The 20,291-nt window shown below is 41.8% G+C and overlaps 1 protein-coding gene across 1 annotated transcript in view; it reads left to right on the top strand.

The window, feature by feature from the left end:
* Positions 1 to 1,479: 1,479 nt before the first annotated feature.
* The window catches only part of SYT14 (synaptotagmin 14), a 172,577-nt gene continuing 153,765 nt past the window's right edge, over positions 1,480 to 20,291 (top strand). Inside the window, exons 1-2 of the mRNA XM_077811960.1 lie at positions 1,480 to 1,541; positions 17,826 to 17,873. Coding sequence (XP_077668086.1) covers positions 1,529 to 1,541; positions 17,826 to 17,873 — 61 coding nt within the window. The 5' untranslated portion in view covers positions 1,480 to 1,528. The remainder of the gene's footprint in view (positions 1,542 to 17,825; positions 17,874 to 20,291) is intronic.

The raw sequence follows: 20,291 nt of genomic DNA, 5'->3' as shown, positions 1-20,291 counted from the left end.
TCCATATGAAGAGAGATTAAAAAGACTGGGACTATTCAGCTTGGAAAAGAAATGACTAACGGGGGATATAATAGCAGTCTATAAAATCATGAATTTTGTGGAGAAAGTGAAAAAGGAAGTGTTGTTTACCCTTTCACATAACACAGGAACCAGGGGTCACCCAATGAAGTTAATAGACAGCATGTTTAAAACAAACATAAGGAAATACTACTTCCCGCAACACAGTCAACCTGTGGCACTTATTGCCAGGGGATGTTGTGAAAGACAAAAGTATAATGGAGTCACAAAAGAAATAGACCTATCCCTCCGTGAATTTATCTATCAATGGCTATTAGCCAAGATGATCAGGGATGCAACCCCATGCTCTGGGTGTCCCTAAGCCTCTGACTGCCAGATGCAGTCAAACCCTGCTGATGGCCCATATGGGGGGGAGGGGGGAAGAGTCAGTATGATTCTACATAATTGATTTTATTTTGACTTTTACATTTTTAAAAATTAACCTTCTACTGTACTGTTTATGTAATCTTAATGTTGGAAAATGAGGCACCTTAAAGTTAAGGAAATGCCAGAATTAAGACCACCTCATTCACTTTTTTTGCCCTGATCCCACAGACATACCTTTACCTACTGCATAAAGCTCATGTGCTCACATGCTTAAAGTTACCGTGGTGTATGTAAAATTGGGAATGTATTTACATTTTAAGTCTTCTATATGAATCAATGCATAGTTTTTTAAACAAATAAAACTTCCAAAACCTGGACAACTGTATGCCCCACCCCCCATTTGAAAAGATACAATTTTTAACAATAGCTGGAACGGTCTTAAAATTTCAAGGATGATCAGCTATTGATACCAGATGAGCAAAATTTCAAAATTCTGCCTATTTTGGATGGGAAAAGTTCTGTCTTTGCTGGAAAAAAAAAAAATCAACTGTTTTTGGCAGTTGGGCAAGAATGTGCACTTTATGCCGAATTTTAAATGGACCAAATCCTGATCCTACTGAACGCTAGGGCAAAATTCCCAACAAGCTGTAGTGCGTTCAGGGATTTGGGCCCCGATTCCTTGGCTGCGCAGCAGAAATGACCATTATACCCCCTAACAGGGCCAAATCCTGCTTCCATTGGAGTCACAGGCACGAACCTCACGGACTTCCCTGGGCTCAGGCAGCCGGGACTTAGCAGGGGGCGGAAGAGCGCGCGCAAGGCTTGGAGCAGCAGCAGGATGGAACGCAGCCCGGGGTCGCTGGCGGCCGCTGACAGCAGCGGTCGGGACCCAGGGCACCGACGGCCGTTGGCCTCGGAGTCGGGACGGCGTCGACCACCGCCACCCAACTGCCGCCCTTTCGAATCTGGGCGCGCCTCTGGCCCGGGGAAAGGGGGCGGCGTCACGCGCAGCTCCACTGCCCTGGCACGCGCCATTCTCCCTCCCCTGTTAGGCCCCCCTCTCCCGTTGCTTCTTTCTTCTAGCCTCTGCCTGTCGGTGTGTCTCCTGCGTGCGCTGCACTTGGTACGGCCCACCTGGAAGATCATGGCGATTGATGGTAAGTAGGCCAATAACGGGCTCCCCTCCTCCTGAACATCCTCCTCCCAGCGGGCATGGGGAGCAGGGGGCTCCCCTGGGCGAGGGACCAGCGGGGCGGAGGGGCTCACTCCCCACTCAGGTAAATAATCCCTGGCAAAGCGGGACTGTGGCGCCGAGCGGTCGCGGTGGTACCCGGGTGGCCGGCTGCGCCGTGGGGTTGGCTGGCTGCAGCCTATGGTGCCCGGCGTCTGTGGCTGCAGCAGGGCAGCTACCCTAGAGGTGGGTGGGGACGCGGGGGGGGGGGTGCTGTTCGCTCCCGGGCCTCTCCCCACCCTGTTGTGGTTGCGCCGAGGAGTCTGAGTAGGTAAATAAATAATCCCCGGGGGTGCCAGGCGGCTGCCACCGGGCGGGTGTTGCCGAGGACTCCGCCTGGGGTGGGGTGAAGCCTCCCCTCGCTGCACGCTCCCCTCTCGCCGGTTGCTGGCTGTGAGAAGACGGAGACTAGCCCAGGGTCTGAGCGCCCCCCACCGTGGTGCGGGGCTGCCGCGGGGCAGGGGCCCGGGGCGGGGCGCCAGTGGGGTTTGTCTTGCGCCCGCCCACCTCCCTGGTTTTCCAATAGGTGCTAGGCGGAGCCCAGGACGCAGCCTGCTGGGGGGGCTGCCGCTGTTTGCAAGCCCATTGGAAAGAGAGGCTCAGGTTTCAGTCACAGAGATTGTGGATCGCATCGAAACCCACGCAGCACAACCTCCCCCCTCCTTCTTCCTCCCTGGGGAGACTTCATCAGTTGCTTTAAAACTCCTTCCCCAAAGGATGGAGTCTCCCTCTTTCTCTCTACTGCCCAGGGAGTGAGACTTGCAGGGCTGTCTGTGTCTGCTCCAGGTTCTTTACACCATCACTTGCTTTTTTTTTTTTTTTTTAAATGGAGTGGGCACTTGGGAGGACAAGGGATGATAGACACTTGTTGTAGTGTTGGAAGATGACCATCTGTTTTGAAAGGGGTGCCACTCCTGAATCCGCACAGTTTGTTTTGAAACCTCATTCAATCTTGAGAAAAAAAAATATAAATATAATTAAAAACTCACAAACCCCCAAACTGTAATTTCCGGTGAAGGAGACTGTAAAGGTACACTGTCAATTTCAGAACGTTTGTCAAAATTTTTTTCCCTTACTGTAGCTGAAATAAGCTATCATTTAAAAAATTCCAAAACTATTTATTAGTTTGGTTATTTTGTACATTTGCCAGCACTTTAGTCAGTTTCACTGTGAAAGGTAGGGGCTTGGCTTCCTATAACTGTGGAAGTTGCTTTATGCAAGCAGATTCCAGTCCCCACACAGAGTCAGGGGGCCCTGTGTGCGTGCAGGGGTTCACCCACATGGAGTAGCTTGCAACATAGGAACCAGAATTGGTCAGTAGAATTCTCCCATGCTGAAAAGCCCCCTTTAAACAGAGGTAGACAAAAATCCCTTCTCAGGTGTCTATGGGGGGGAGAGACAGGACTTCCTATATAATATAAAGGATGTGCTATCATTAATTGGAATCTTTTAAATTAGTCATTCAAAAAAAAAATCAAGTTGACAGTGTCCTTTAAAACAGTGCCTTAACTTTTATCCCTAAAATGGAGAATCTCCTCCAAATGCATCAGAGCTTATTGGATCTGAAGATATTTTTTTATCACCCTTTGAATTCTGTATTTGAAATCTATTTTTGAAAGATGAGTGGTAGAAAGAAGAATACTACTAAAAATGTTAAAAAACCCAAAGATTCAGACTTTCAAAAGTGCTCACTATCTGCAGTGCGGGGCCAGTGTTTCAAAAGAGCTCAGTTTCCACTTGGACACTTAAATAAAGTGGCCTAAACAGGAGCTGAGATCTCCTGAAAATCTGATGCAAATCCCATTATGAAATTGAGCAGCTAAGTATTGATTTAATTCTCTTGGTGAAGGCAGGAGTTGAAATGAATTTCATTACTATAGGCAAGGGGTAGGCAACCTATGGCATGTGTGTCAAAGGTGGCATGTGAGCTGATTTTCAGTGGCACTCACACTGCCCCAATCCTGGCAACCGGTCCGGGAGGCTCTACATTTTAATTTAAATTAAAAAAACCTTATTTACTTTACATACAACAGTAGTTTAGTTATATATTATAGACTTGTAGAAAGACCTTCTAAAAACGTTAAAATGTGTTACTGGCATGCGAAAACTTAAATTAGAGTGAATAAATGAAGACTTGGCACATCACTTCTGAAAGGTTGCCAACCCCTGCTATAGATGTAGCAAATCTACTAGATGTAGCAGGGAATCTGCAAGGTTAAAAATTTCAGCATTTAGAATAAATATCAAAGGGTTTGTTTTTTTTTAAAACATTTGAAACAAAGTAATTATAGTAGCATTTGAAATCTACACAATTAAAATATCAACTTAAAAATAGTATTTATTAGCTCTAGTAAAGAAGTACTTTTAATGTATTTAAAATAATTTTAGATATTTTCTATGTCAGTCATGTTAATATACGCCAGTTTACATCAGTGCTAACTGAAAAACCTAAGTTGTTTTTCTCATGTAAAGCTCTTTATATTAAGAGTTGTAAGGAAGAAAGCAAGTGCAATTTATTTTGATCAGTGAAATTATTTATAGCTACATTTGTACAGTGTGGAAATTTTGGTTACTGACAAAGCTTTTAAAATGAAGTAGTACTTCATGAGGTGAAGTTTGGGAAGTCACATTTTCTACTAGTAGCTACCATTATAAAACTTGCTGAGATGATTTCTCAAAATAAACATATTGTTATAAAATCATTTAAAGTCAATATGAAGCTGAAATTCCAGTCATTGTGGAGATAGTAATTTTTAAAAAATACATTAACATATTTTTTAAATATCAGGTAGATAGTTTAGGTTTGGCTTGAGCAACTCCAGAAGTACCAGGAAACAGCAGAGGACAACTAGGAAAGGGGCAGGCTGAAATGGGACTACAGAATTACTTTGACAACCTTATCTGTCGTATGTTTCTCACTCCTCAGACAAAACAAGTAAGGCAGAGTGTCAAGTGTAAGATACGTTGGAGGGGTAGATACAGGAAGCACATTGTTTAATATTTCCACTAATAATAGAAGAAGTTAAAGTTTCAACTAATAAAAATTTCAGACAACACAAAAATTGGAGGAGTGGCAAACTCAATCAATGATGGTATCAAATGGAAAAGTGACTGAAAGATTGGAACAGTGGGCTGCATCAGAGGGGAAAATTGGAAGCAAAATGGAGCAGTAAGTCACCAAAAGTAGCAGTTGAAAGGAATGTATCCTATTAACTGCACTCTGTGACTCTATTAGGGTTGCTTTCCCACAGGTCACTGGGGTTTGGGACTCTGGGATTTCAGGCAGTGTGCTGGGGTGGGTGGAGAGTGCACCACGGAGGAGCAATGCTTCTTTCATACTCTCACAGCATAAGTTAATGTTGCTTATAGCAGCATTAATTTCATTTTCACACCTGCACTCCCTTCTCCCCCCCTTGGAGAAAGGGCTAAGCTCAGACATATGCTAAAGAGCTTTGGTGAAACAGGACCCAGTTGAGAAGCTGATGATAGCATCTCTTTAGCCATGCTGCATGAAGTATGGAGGGAAAAGTACAGGGACAGAATGGATGCTTTATGATCTGAGATGATGCATTTGGATAGCTCTGTAAATCCTCTACTTCTGCCACCCTTCTGGGCCTTCCCCTCTTGTTCACTCTCTAAAGTTGTACACCTGATTTCCCCAAGGTGAGACTGCAGCTAGAAATTCACCAGTTCAAACTCACTGAGTTCTTACATTTATAAAAAGAAAAGGAGTACTTGTGGCACCTTAGAGACTAACCAATTTATTTGAGCATGAGCTTTTGTGAGCTACAGCTCACTTCATCGGATGCATACCGTGGAAACTGCAGCAGACTTTATATATACACAGAGAATATGAAACAATACCTCCTCCCACCCCACTGTCCTGCTGGTGGGAGGAGGGGTAGATAACAAAAGCTCATGCTCAAATAAATTGGTTAGTCTCTAAGGTGCCACAAGTCCTCCTTTTCTTTTTGCAAATACAGACTAACACGGCTGTTACTCTGAAACCTTAAATTTATACTGACTCTTGCAGGTTTTGCTGGGAGGAGTGGAGGTTGTTTAATATTAATAATTATGAAGGTATACTATGCAACATGAAAAGGAAGTAAATAGCACAGATTCAAATTGAGGGATCATTGGTTAGAAACTAGTAAGTCTGAGAAACACCTTTTGTAGGACAGTAGACAGTAAATCTAGCAGAGAAATAGCAAACTCAATCTGAGCTTGCAGTGCTTTTTACAAAATACTAACCAAATAACAGTATTTTTCTTTGATGTAAGGAGCCAGAGGGATAATAGTGCTTCTTTGCATAGCTTTGGTGAGACTATACTTGGATTATTGTGTCCAGTTTTGCTCCCCATAAAATAGGAAGGATAAATCTAAAACTAGAGTAAGAACAAATAATTTGGTTCAAGGGCATATGAGGAAGTGCTTAGAGGTAAATTTGCTTACTTTAAAAGAAGGCTTGGACAGGGTACAACTTAGTTTCATGTATGGCTTCTGTGTAACAGTATAAATGAAGGAAGGAATAAATCAATTACTGATGATGGCAGGACGAGGACAAATGTCCTGAAGGTTAGGAAGGAAAAGTTTACACTGGGCATTCAGAAAATGTTATTAACGATAAGGAGCAGTCTGTCAGGGATCTAGATTATCATGGGAGATGGTTGAATTTCCATGTTTGTGAGTACTTAAGATCAGGTTAGACTACATATACTGGCCCTTCCCTACACTGCGTTTTTTCTTCAAATCTCCCAACATTACTGTGGAATTGGTTTTAGTTCCACTGGTGCTAGCAATAGTTGGAGTACTAACATAGATCAAATGCTCACGTTACCACCCTGCAGGGTTGGATGACAAGGTGCTTAAAAAAGTTAGGAGCCACTCTGTATTAGTGGTACCACTTACAGAGCTGCATGAATACAACAACATGAGTGCCAAGAAAAGATTTTCAGAAAAATCTTAGTGTAGCTGAAACCTAATGGGAATGATACAGAGAATAGTTCTGCAAAATGCAAGAGATTAATTTGGGTTATTCAAGTTGTCTCTTCTGACCCTAATGTTTTGGATTCTATAGGAAGCAGAGGCTTTCATACATTAGAAGGGGGTTGACACACTAAGCTACTGTTGCATTCAAGAGTTGGAAGAGAAGAACTGAATTGTGTAGTAGATTACCAAGTTTATCAAAATATCAAACAAATACCAGCAAATGGTGAACAGTATAGTGATAGCCAAAAAAACTACATTAAAAGAACATGGAAGTTGCAAGTCAACCATTGATAAGATGAAATGAAGACAGAGAGAAGAGAAAAGTGTGGATCCTTAAATTAATAACCAGTAATAATTTTAAATATATACTGTTAAGGATAACTAATGAGTTCAATACCAAGCCCCTTGCCAGTTGCTTTTTTTTTATTTTATGAAACTTTTACCTTCATAAGCTGAAATTTTCCAGGCTTATTTTCAGCCCAAAAGGGATTTTGTTTTTTATTTGAGCAAAAACAATTCATCTGATTTTACTAAAAGAGTAAATCAGTTATGCTTTCCCATAATAAAATCTTGCCATGTTTTTCACAGCTTTGTAGCCAAAATGGTTGGAAAACACTGAAATTGGCATTTGAGTAATCCTCTGTAAGGATAAATGCCTTTTGTGAGTTCTTGTAAACTCTATTTTTTTTATTTGATGGATTTATTACCCTTGAAAATGTCATGCTCTGCATGCACATTTTGCACTGATTTCCCCCCCCCATCCATAAAAGGGATACCAGAGGAATGCTTAGCTTCTTTACACTTTCAATATGCTTTTCATATAAATGTATGGGAGGGCTTCTGTGTTGTATATGAAGTTTGCAGGAGGGCACATTGCTCTGAGATATCTTACACAAGCAAGTAAATCTAGAGGTTTGCATTTGTATTGGATATTTTGCATCTGTATGTTTTAAAATCCAGTATTAAAGTCTTCCTTGTACAGTTAAGGGGATGAAGTGGTTTGCTCTGAAGTAGGCTTTGGAGTCCTATAGAAACCTGAAGATTTTCACTATTGTTGTTTTAGATTTAATATGTAGTATATATGTTGTTTTTGTATAATGGTATTTCCTTGACTGTCTGCCATTCACAGTCCATCCATTCATATGGTCCACAAGTGAGTGAAGTTATATATTGTAGGTGATGGTTTGTAAGGTAAAACCTTAATTATTAAAATACATCCCTCACAGAGAACAAAATTTATCATATAAAAAGTCTGTCAGGAAAGATATTAGTTGATTATGATGTATAACCAATGATGTAGAGGAAATTGTATGATATATTGTACTTTGAGCAATAGCATTTGGCCATATAACTAAAGGCTATTGTAATGCATGGACACAGAACTAAGGTTGTACATACAAGATGAAGAGTGATGTTTCCCAACTTTCTTTTTTCAACATCTAGTCTATTATAAGGTTTCAGCTAAATCTATCTGAATGAGCTAAACTTGATCATATGATGCAAAGTTTATAGGCTGGGAATGCAGAGATTTTAAAAATTGATAAAATTCAACTGTCCTGTCTCCTGTGACTTTATTTGGACAATTTTCTACTTTTTGATGCAGTCAGAACTGTGAATACAAACTCAGACACACAGATTTGTGGTAGAAATCTAGATCTTCAATTTAAAATGACGAGAGAGGATTATATTCCATCAGCCATGTTTCAGCTACCTCTTCGTGTGCTGGATTCAACATGTGATCTTTATATTTGCGATCAGTCATGTTGGCTAAATAATGGAAAGGTTCCATAGCTTCTCTGAATCATGTTTTGATTTTGTTCTTGTGTGGTTCCAGTTCTTTATTAGTTAGATCAAGCCAAATTTCTAACAGCATTTCAGCAGTAGTATCACCAGCCTGTAATCTGGGTGGGGTAGAAAGGGATAATTGTAAATTGTTGGAAACAGAGTAATTTTATTTTAAAAATTACTGAAAAATGTAGTCTAGAGAAACAAGAAGTGGTAGACCAGCTCCTTTGTCTTACTGACAAATCAGGGAAACCCAAAATCAAAAGATAGGGTAATGAATAACCTGCATCAATCATTCTGACTCCCACTATTTTACTCAAAGGGGTTCTTTTACATACCTTAGGGGACACCAGGATTAAAACCGGTAAAATAATCAGAATTATTAACCATGGATATTTTATTATTGAAGAAAGTAAAAGAAAATATTAAAACACAAACGATAAAACACAAGTGATTGGCTACTTTCATTACAATCTCTTCTGTATATCTGTCTATGGAGAGCTTTTACAGATGTATTTACCTTTGAGAGTGGACCACCACTGGGGATGCTCTTCATTTGATAAGTTAAAACCAAAGTATTTTGTTTTCCCAAATTATTAAGAACCCAGTCTTAGTATCTATTAGATACTTAGAAGCTGTTTATGTATGGACAAAATAATTTGTTTAAGGGTAGATAGAACTTGTCTAGTTATTAATAATCAGCTCGTTTATAACTGGGAAAAGTAAGCAATCTTAACTCAATCCTATGAAACTGAAGGAGGTATTCAAATCGGTGATATAGAGCAGAAGCCATTTAAAGAGCTGCCTTGAAACATGGCAATTGACCAATATTAAGAATCTTAGATCCAATTAAATCCCTCTTTTCCTTTGTTTCCAGTGTAAAGCCCCTGACTCCTCTTCAGGTGTATGTGGTCTAACCATTTGATGATTAACAGCAGCAACTATTAATGGTTTAATTTATAACAGCATTTTCATATCCCAATAAAATCATTAGAAGAGTTTTAAATTTAATCTCTTGGCAGTGTCTTAGTTAACTTTCTTTCACCAATCCATGTTGAAATCTTGAGGAGCTATCCTTTGGGGTTTTTTTGTTTTGTTTTTTTTTCCCTTGAGCCTTCTCTGTTTTTCCTTAGTTGTTGTTGTCAGCTTTCTTATAGAGATGGAAAAGATAAGTTGATGAATGCTTGCTGTTTAAGTAGGGTAGCACAGGATTTGTGTGTGTGTGTCACCTCTGAGGGTTTTCTTTGTTTTTTTTTTTTTTTTTTTTTTTTTAAAATACTCTTCCTTTTTGTTTCCGTGAAGTTAGGAAGACATCTTTTTCAGGCTTGTTTAGATTCCAAGTTTGTTGCTGTCATCTTTTCATTGGCTTCATGCCATTGGGGTTGGCTTAGGTGCTACCTTCAGCTTCTGAATATGCAGCCAGGTGTTTGTCTCTTTACCCAATGTCCTTAGAGTTACAGTCTATCTGGTATATCAATTAAATGTCTCGGATATTTTGTACAAAGCATAAATTTAAATAACCAATATATCTTTTAAACATAGAACAAAAGAAAATACATAGTATAAAAGTTAAAGCAAGGTAATGTTTAAAATGCAGCTTTTCTTAGTTTGTATAACACTCATGGCTCTATGGCTAAGGTACAATAATCTTCTGAGGCCATTTGCTTGTTCTTGGGAGACAGAAAGCAGAAACCTCTTGTAATTTCTTTAGCCAGCCTGAAATTTTTATAACATAATTAACTAAAACATACCACAGATATCTTTCAAGCATTCTGGCTATAATACATTTGTAGCTGTATCTTAATATTCAGTAAAGATGCAGACAAATTTATAATCTAATAAAAACAAATTTTTATTAATATAATTTTGCATCAATATTGAGGTCTCTCCCTCATATCTATGAAGTTTCTGTAAATTCTTCACTTTTTTTTAAAAATAGATTTAGTGGCTTTCTAGAGTTTCTTGTATAAAATATGTTTTGTTTTCCTTGTGCTCAGTGCAAATTTCAGCATACTTATGGTAGTTGGCTGTAGAGACACAGTTTTTCTCAGTTCTACTAAATTTAATTGAGAAGTTAGGACATCAGTCTTCCAGTTTCATCCAATCAACCAGGAGAGTGATGGTGATTTTTGCGTTAATGCTTTTGAACTGTGTTAGTTGATACTTTATTCTCAACAAGCGTCAAGTAGTGTGTTGAATATGAGTATGTTGCTTCAGGATGATTTCAGTTCTCATCTTTTTTTCAATTTATTTTCATTTTTTGAAAATTGGTGAAGACCTCTTTTTGTTTAATTTTTTCTCTGGATTTCTGGATGGGATTTTCAGCAATTTGGACATGGTATTCTGTTTTTTATTTTCATGTGTAGAATCAATAGCATTAAACAAGAATACATTTCCTTGACTAAATGACAGGTTTCAGAGTAGCAGCCGTGTTAGTCTGTATCCGTAAAAAGAAAAGGAGGACTTGTGGCATCTTAGAGACTAACAAATTTGTTAGGACATACGCTTTCGTGAGCTACAGCTCACTCACAAAAGCTTATGCTCTAATAAATTTGCTAGTCTCTCTAAGGTGCCACAAGTACTCCTTTTCTTGACTAAATGTTTGTGGTAATTATTGAATGACTTCTCATTTTCAACCTACCATCTAATGTCAATGTTGATTCTTTTAGCTCTTTCCATAATTTTCTTTCTTCACCAGTGAGTTGAAATCTATCTAGGGAGAAGTATTTCTGCCTATGCTTATCTTAACGATTTCTGGTTTGAGCCTTTATGCCATAAAAACAGCCAAATCTCTCATTATTCTTTCAGTTTTTTGTGTGTCAAGGACAAAAATACAATTCCTAAACTAAGCTAAAGTTGAAAAGCTTCTGGAAAACCTGGAACAGGGACTTAAATGATCGTTCTAGCTACATTTTGATAACAGCGGTGACCTTGAAAAAAATCTTTCTTGCAGGATCATCAAACTCATCAATATTTTATCTTTCCCATTCAGTAGATGAATTGCCAGTCAGTGGCACATTTGAGCTTGATGAATCAGAAGAAATAGATTGTCTGCACTTTAAGATGAGCATGGCCCCTTTCTAACTTGCTACTTAACAATTCTTGACCGTTTTTGCATTTTAGTGTGAAAGTTATCTGGTTTTATTCCTTTGATCTATTTGATCCTTCGTATTCTACCATTTCTTTCATCTTCATTCATGTCGAGTAGATAAATTCTTATGCCGATATGAAGGAATCATTAACAGTAATTGTTTTAGCGTATTGATCAGCAGCAGTATAAGCATATACTACACTTAAAATGAGAAATGACCACGTAATAAATTACCCTGTTGAGACTGAAGATCGATGAGCTAGATACCCTTCTACAGAGGAGTGGCATCACCTCTAAATTAAGATTGGGTTCCATTTTTTTTTAATTTGGGAAGGATTCATTCTTTGATTTGCATGAAAAATACATTGTATCTTCCCCAAGCTTCAAGCACAGAGTCTGAGTAAAGCCTGCATTTTCAGAGGTGTTTTAAACTAAATCTTTTACTTTGAGTTAAAATTAAATGGGACATTGAAACACTTTTAGTGTTTGACTTTTCTTCATATCCCTTTTGCTAACAAATGGTGGTTTTATCATCATTCACACTTTCTATATAGTTATTGCCAGCATTCCTTGAATGTACATTTAATAAAAATAGATTGTAACTAAGCAAAGTTCTAACCATTGTATTTTCTTGTCTTTCCCATCACATTCACAATTTTCCACTACTAAAAATGGCCACCATGTTCCATAATTTACAGTGGGACTGAAACTACCTATTGGGTATGAAATTACTCATGGCCTCAGTAAAGATGGCCACTACTTTATTTGTGGAAGAGATGTCCCCAAAAGGAGAAGTGGCACTTAACCAGTGGGTTGGTTATTTGCTAGACAGCAATATAATGCTAGGAATCAGGATTCTTGGATTCTGTTCCCAGCTGGGAGGGGATAATGGTCTTCAGGTTAGAGTAGTGCAGGGGATTGGGAGTAAGGAATTCTGGGTTCTGTTTCTAATTCTGAGAGGTGCATAGTCTTGTGGTTAGAACCATGGTTACTGATAGCATAGCCAAGCACATAGATTTGGCAAATGCTTTTTGAGGGGTAGAATCAATGACAGGAATTGAGAGGTGCAGCACAGAATCAACAGGCTAGGAGGAAGAGGCATTCAGGTGGCTTTAAAGCCAGGAGGGGGTTGCATCTAAGTTATATTAGCCTGCCTTTGGCTGCCCATGGGCAGCAGTGCTGCCCTGAATCTCTGCAGTGCTACATGTTTCAGCCCCACTTCTGATGTACTCCTCCCACACACAGCCATATTATCTCTGGCATGCCCCTATGCAAGGACTTTGAAGGGGGTCTTTGGAAGATGGCCTGCAGCTGTCTTCTTCAGTCCCTGCATCAAGATGAATATCTCCTGGAAGGAAATGGATCTTTTTAGAGACTTTTTAGGCTGTTTCCCAGCCCTCTTGCCCAGCATAAAGTGGCAAGAGCAGGGGAGAGACTCTCACCTGGTGTCTGTCCCAGCTCTGCTAGAGATGACCTTGTGCAACCTCTCAGTTATTTCATATGTGAAAAGCATGGATGATTTTTGCCACCTCATAATATAGGGATATGAGATGTTGCTCAATAATAAGGTCTTTGGAGTGAATGGAATAGATGAGATTTGAACTCATGGTCTTCTGGCTCCCAGCTCTGTACATCTTTCACAGGGCTGAATAATAATTTGATGGAGAGCTTTTCCTTACCTTTCCATCCCCCAGAAAACTGGGAATCTACTTCACCTGTAATCTAGTATACTTAAGTGCTCACTTGCCATGTGAAAACGAGGCTGCCTCTAGTCAAAATTGCCATCTCTTGGGTCTTTTCAGTCCCACCAGAAACAAGCCCCAAACTATCCTCAGGGAAAAGGGTCCTTCCCTGTGGTCTACATTTGGGAAACTGTGAGGAGAAGGTGTATACCGTAACTTTGGCACAACTGGGGAGCAGTGACTAGCATTTCCGGGGGAGAGGAATTTGGAGCTCCAGTTCTGAGATCTCTCCAGCCATGTTAAAGCTTTGTACCTCTGACTATGGGTATGTCTGCACAGCCTATGGAAGTGAGCTTCCGATCCCTGGTCGACAGACTTGGGCTACCCCAAGTCATTGCTTCAAAGCACTGTATACACGGCTATTTTTAGAGCTCTAGTGTGAGCAAATCCAGAATGGGACAAGATCTCCTACCCTACTTTCAGGAATACGGGAGCTATTGTATTGGAGTTGGAAGTGTAGAGAAAGGCCTTCTTTGTCCCCTCTCTCTCCCACCTTTCTTAACACAGTTAGTCCTTTCCTCACCATGCATGCTGTCTCCCCCTTCCCCAACAGCAAATGTTCCCCCTCCCTCTGTAGACTATGCCATAGGGGAAGTCGAGGGCCTCCCCCCCCCCCCCCTTAAAAAATAAACAAAACCTCTCTCGTATACTTGCTGTATTAAAAATCTGGGAAATTCCATAAACAGAAACTTTGTTTAAAAGGTCTTGAGGTTAGTGGTCCCTCCAACTCAAGCTCTAAAATTCAAGAAAATGCCTACTAATGGGATATCTCTTTACCATACCTTAATGTTTGCACAGCATCTGTACACTGACAGGAACAGACTCTGTTTTCGTAAGGAATATTTTGTCTCCAATATATAAGAAAATGTACTATGTACAACACATTAATTTCCCTTAGAAGGTAACATTAATTACAGTCTCATGCACTCTTCCCCCTTAAACACTTAACACACCACACGCTTAACCTGTACACTTTCTGTCAACACTAAATGTTTGCTGAGGGTCTAATTAAGGTTTTGCATTATGCTGTGAGGGAGATTAATGTATTCTATGTATATTTCCTTATCATTTGCAGTCAGAAAGAAGTTCATTGTGAATACACAGTCTGTTGAGTGGAAACATGTTTAATGGGTATTAAGATATGGTTAAGAGATGTCCTGTAACTTAGTATTACCCTGAGTTTAAGTGTTTGAGTTTGGATGATGTCAAACTCAAATAAAAACTTTGTTTAAAATGGAGCGAGTATATTGTGATACAGGAGGGCCAGGGAGCAGTGGTTTTTGCTTCAAAAAAAGAAAAAAAAATTTATTTGCATAACACTTACAAAGAATCACCAAAAAGGAAAAAACAAAACTATGCACTAAAACAAAGCAAACGTAAGGTATAACACAGCAGCCTTCAGGAGGGAGAAGTGTTCAGGCTAGCCTGGGCCCAGAGCAGGGGGGCTTTCTTGACACTCGTGGTCTTCCACCCCCTCGAGTTACCTAGTACCACACCCAGTGTCACCAATTATTCCTCTCCTGAGAGTGCCCAACAAGATGGGCATGGCTGCAGGGTGGGCAGTTTGGGGGGGGGAGGGAAACGCACACCCACGTGTGATAGGACCCCTCCTAGGTGATGGTGATGATGGTATCCACAGCGGCAGTAGCTGGGGCCTCTCACTCTTCCCCTCAATCAAAGGGTCAGATGGAGGGAACCGGACAGGGTCACCGAGCAGAGAACCTCGGACAGCGCCCACCGCTTCTCGAAGGCGTCAAGGGAGTCGGTGGACGTCTCCCAGAGGAACTCCGCCCGGATACGTGAATGTACTGAGGATCGGAAAACTGCCCTACAGTTGCAGGACACTTCATTGGCCAACCTCCTCTCTCTCTAGTTTTATAGATGGCTGTTTTAGCTAGGGCTAGGAGGAGGTTAACCAGGAGATCCTGCAACTTTGTGGGGCCATGGATGAGGAGTGTAAATAAAAAGGTGAGGGGAAAAGCGCAGCCAAAAGCGTAATAAAATATTCGTGAGGAGCCGGAAAAGGGGCTGCAGCCTGGCACACTCTAAATATACATGTGCCAGGGTTTCCCTCACGTTGCAAAAAGGGCAAGTATCCGGGCTGGGGGTGAACTGCGTCAAAAACACACCCGTGCTCACAGCTCCGTGAAGGAGCCTCCAACTAATGTCCCCAATGGGCCTCAGGACCAAGGTGGAATACAGGCTGGCCCACCAGGGCTGCTCACCCTCCAAAGGTGGCAGGAGGTCCTGCCACTTTGTATTGGGGTGGGACACCAGTGTGAGGGTGTGAAGCGTGAGTGTGTATAGATGTTTCCTTGGCGCAGTTTGGAAGCTGACCGGCTGCAGTTCATGCAGCCCGCTCACAGTGAAAGGGTGAGGGGTTTGTTGGGATCTACGGGGTAGGGGCCCAATTGAAAGGTCCGGCGGGCCTAGGGTAGAGGGTGGGCAGGGTGCGCCCTCACGCAGGGCTCGGCTGAGATAAGCCTGAGCAGCAGGCGTCAAAACAGCCTTCACCTCCTGAAGTATGCGCTGCGGGGTACGAGGTCTGGAGAGCCCCATGCGCTGAGTGAGTGTCAGGGGATCCAGCCAGTCTCCCTGGTCGTAGTCCAGGAGGTCTCCGACTCTCGTCACTTCTGCCAGGACCAAACTCTGGTGCACAGAGCGGGACTCCGCCACCTGCAGATGGAGCTGGGGGTTGTGTAGCAGGGGCTCCGCGAGGAGAGCCGCTCCCACAGTGGCCGCTGCAGACGTGGTAGTTGAAAACAGTTTCCAGGTCAGGAGGAGGTCCTGGCAGAAGACCGGCAGCCTGGAGAGGTCTCGCGGAAGGCCTCTCGGACAGAGATAAAAGAGCTGCCGGTCGTATCGGAGCCCTTGGAAGCGGCGCAGGAAGGAGTGTGCTAGTTTGCTCCACGTCGAACTACCTGCACTATAGAGGAGCCTCTGCAGGGCCTGGAGGCGGAAGACACGGACCTCAGTGTGCAGACACTTCAGTCCCTGTCTTCCTTCCTTCAGGGCTAGATGAAGAACCCCAACAGGGGCCCAGTGCATTCCTGACCAAAAGAACTCGAATCGATGTCCGGAGGTTGGTCAGGAAACCCGGGGCCAGGACCAGGGTGTTGAGCCGGTACCAGAGCATGAACAGGACTAGTTGGTTAAGCACCAGCGCTCTCCCTCGGAGGGAGAGACATAGTCAGGGAGCAGGGGTACAGGGGAAATATATAAGCCTTAGGCTAATTAAAGCATGGCTCCCTGTAGACTAGGGAGGGTTGCTACAGGTTGATTGGAGCACCTGTAGTCAATTAAGCCCTGTCAGGAACCTAATAAAACCCCCTGCTTCAGGCGGTTGGGGAGGAGGAGGAAGGAAAGAGGACTGCAGCTTGGAGGTGTGTTGTAAGATTTGATAAACCAGAGAACCGAAGTAGGGGAGACCCTGCCCCAGCAGGGGAGGGAGACTTCCTCCCTCAACATCTAAGGACCAAAGGTTCCCCACTGAAGGGGGAAGAGGGTAGGAACCTGCAGGGGTTGAGAGGGGCTGGGGCTCAGAGTGAGGAGCAAACCCAGACCCCTCCCCCGCTTCCCTTCTCTACCACCTTCTTGGCCCACTATCAGGGACCTCAGCATCCCAAGAGTAGGGGCAAGGGCTGGCATCTTAGCCCCCTGCCAAGAAAAGCACAGGACCCACCATACTAGTATTGGCTATCTTGCCACTATATATATATATATATATATATATATATACACACACCCCCCTCTTTTTAACACTTAATGGCACTTTATTTCACCCAATAACCAAGCCTTTCTCTCATCACCAATAACTAATCCCATTCTTTTTCTCTAGGCTTCTAGACAATTCTTAACTTTCCCTAGTAGGCATAACAAGTTTGTTCTCATTGCTTCCCTTTGAACGTTTTGGAATAGTTAGTTTTCATTCACAGTCTGAAATTACAGCCTAATTTTTCTAGTAACAAAGAGCTTTCAAGTACTGTATATGTTATGCCCATTTAAGTACTTTAAAGTAACATAAGTTTAAAAAAACCCTCGCCAAATGGAAAAACTTGATAAAACTGGGGATGATGGGAACAACACCAATAACCTCTATGTTTTTTTCCTGAGGGGATAAAACCTGTTTTGTACAACTTATCAATTAGACATTGCAACAGAGTGTCAACGTGATGTTCTAAAACTGGCTTTCTGAAACTCCATGTGCTGATCAAGTGGCTCACCAACTTTTCAGAACTAGAGGACTTGGTTTATAGTTAGGAAAAGGTTTGGGGTGACTAGCTCACAGATTTCTATGTGTAAAGTCCACATGAAAAGTTTAGGGATAATTTAATATTCAGTTTAATACATTGAATCCAGTGCATGAATAATTACATCTTTAGTAGAATAGTAATGCCAAAGAACTGTTTGAGTTTTCATATTTCCTATTTACATATAATATCCTCTGAAAAAAGGAACTTGTTTTATTCTTTTGGAATGTCCTCATTAAGTGACACTCAGTTTTCCCCCTTTATCTTTTTTGCAGTTTGTAAAACTCATTAAATATTAGAATACATTTCATAATATCTATTTCCTATTTTCTAATGTTGTTTTTCTCAAATAGGTGGAGAACGAACCTGTGGTGTACATGAGCTAATCTGCATTAGAAAAGGTACACAATTTTTTAAAATGGGTGTTTAATTTTAAGGCTAACTTTTGGGAACAATGAAATATTTTAAATTGGTTATTTATGCTATACTTTCAAATTGCTGTAAAATTACTTCTGTTTAATTTGTATGCAGTGTTTGTTGAAGCTATGTCAGTCCCAGGATATTAGAGAGGCGAGGTGGGTGAGGTAATATCTTTTATTGGACCAATGTCTGATGGTGAGAGACAAGCTTTGGAGCTTACATAGAGCTCTTCTTCAGGTCTGGGAAACTTAGGCTATGTCTAAACTACATACCTTATAGCGTCACAGCTGTACCGCTGCAGCTGCACCACTGTAAGGTGTCCCATGTAGCTGCTCTATGCTGATGGGGGAGAGAGCTCTCCCATTGACGTAATTAATCCACCCCCAATGAGCGGCGGTAGCTATGTTGGTGGGAGAAGCTCTTCCATTGACCTAGTACTGTCCACATCGGCACTTCTGTCGAAGAAATTTATGTCGCTCAGGTGTGTGTGGGTGTTCCTGACCAACAAAAGTTTTACTGACAAAAGTGCTCGTGTAGATATAGCCTTAGGCTATGGCTATACTAGAGAGCTTTCAGTAGTGCTGCTGCACTGATGCAGCTGCGCTACTGGGAGTTATCTAGTGTAGCCACTCTAAGACGATGGGAGGTTAATCCACCCCCAACGAACAGCAGCAGTTTGTGCTGACCACACTGGTGCTTCTGTTGGTGAAGCTTATGGTGCTCAGGGGTGTGGTTTATTTACATCCCTGAGCAATGTAACTGGATCCTCTGACTCCTGCCTCTGCTCTGGTCCACAAACCGCTCAGACCTTTGTGCTGGTCCGACACCTTGAGTAGTTTGTTTACAATGTGGGTTCCCCACTGCTTCATACCACATATGGCTCTGCTCCAACTGTCCTAGGGAGTCCCTAGCTCCTGCAACAAGCAGGGAAGAGCAAATTCTCTACTCCTCCTACTGTCTGCTTTCGCCACCTTCTACTTTCTTCCTATGCCTATTTATAGCCTCTGCTTAATGGCTTAATTAGCCTTCCAGCTCTATTTCCCCAAACAATTAGGCACACTCTGTTTAACCAGCTCCATTCTGGATTGTTTGAGTGGAGCTGCCATGACCAAAGTGTGTGCCCAGCTGCTCTTGCCTAGCATTCTATTACAAACGACATAAGTTGGACCAACGTTAATGGCGGCGTAGACATAGCCTTCCTTAGTGTCACAACTAAATACAAGATGGAACAGATTGTTTAGCATAAGTAGTTAACACATATTTCAAGGGACCATTCAAGGTGAAGTGGCCTTTTAAAACCCCTCCAGTCATAGGAAGAAAGGAGAGGGTCAGGGGAAATAGCTGGGGCTAGTTGCTAATGAATTATAGATTGTTGTAATAAGCCACAAATCCAGTGTGTCTATTCAGTCCATGTTTTTTGGTATCTAGCAAACTTATAAATTTAAACTCCCAGGCTCATCTTTTGACAGTGTTGTGCAGGTTTCCTTTGAGGATGAGGACTGATAAGTCTGTGTAGTAAGTCTTAGGCTGCTTGTGTATTCTCTCTGCATGCTGCACTGGCTCTGGCCAGATAGGCCATACAGAAGACTGTGATCCAACTTCTCAATCAGACCACAAGACTTGGTTTGGTAACGAAGGCACCTAGCCAGGTTTATTGTCAATGAAGCATGGTCCTAGTTCCCCGGATCAGTGTCTACAGTTATACTAGCACATGCATGCCCATTGCACTGGACGCAGCTTGGTGAATGGTGGGACTTTCCATTCCCTTCTTGGCTGGCCAAAGACGCACCCTCTGTGACCTTTCTTTTATATACTGATGCAAACAAGTTACATGTTGCCAACTTGATGTATTGAGGTGATTAGTTACCACCTTTTACCTTATACATGTTGGTTCAATCAAACATCTCTATTCATCACCCTGTCATCGTAACCTTTTCTTTAAGAGAGCGTTAGTGTGTCCTTGTGTCATCTTCGGGGAGTGTGTTTACACCATAACCCTGTATCGGAGTGTTCTGGTAACACCCTTCTGGAATGTGTTTCCATGAGTGTCCTGTGCCTAGCACTACTTAAGAATATGTGTTTTTTGCAATGCCAGCCCAGTTCTTGCCAGGTTCTATGAACTTGAAAGCAGGCATGTTTTGTAACAGGGCCTGATTTCTACTCACAGCTGACTTTTGCTAACTTTGGCTTCTGTGTATAAGGCTTGACCACTGTTTTAGTTCAGGCCTCTTATACCAAGCGTCATGTGTCAGGCTCTCTCTTTCTACTACTGTCCGATATAGAGTGATTGCTTTATGAAAAGTGTTCAGCGGGTGATGTGGTGTTTTTGTCTTTTATCATTTTCGTGTGAGTTCATTTTGAGAGTGTAGTGATTGTCTGGTTTCACCAGCATAGTTGCT

The sequence above is a fragment of the Eretmochelys imbricata genome, chromosome 3, assembly GCF_965152235.1.
Source record: "Eretmochelys imbricata isolate rEreImb1 chromosome 3, rEreImb1.hap1, whole genome shotgun sequence".
Taxonomy (NCBI): domain Eukaryota; kingdom Metazoa; phylum Chordata; order Testudines; family Cheloniidae; genus Eretmochelys; species Eretmochelys imbricata.
Note: the sequence above shows the minus strand (reverse complement) of the source record. Positions and strands in the feature narration are given on the sequence as shown.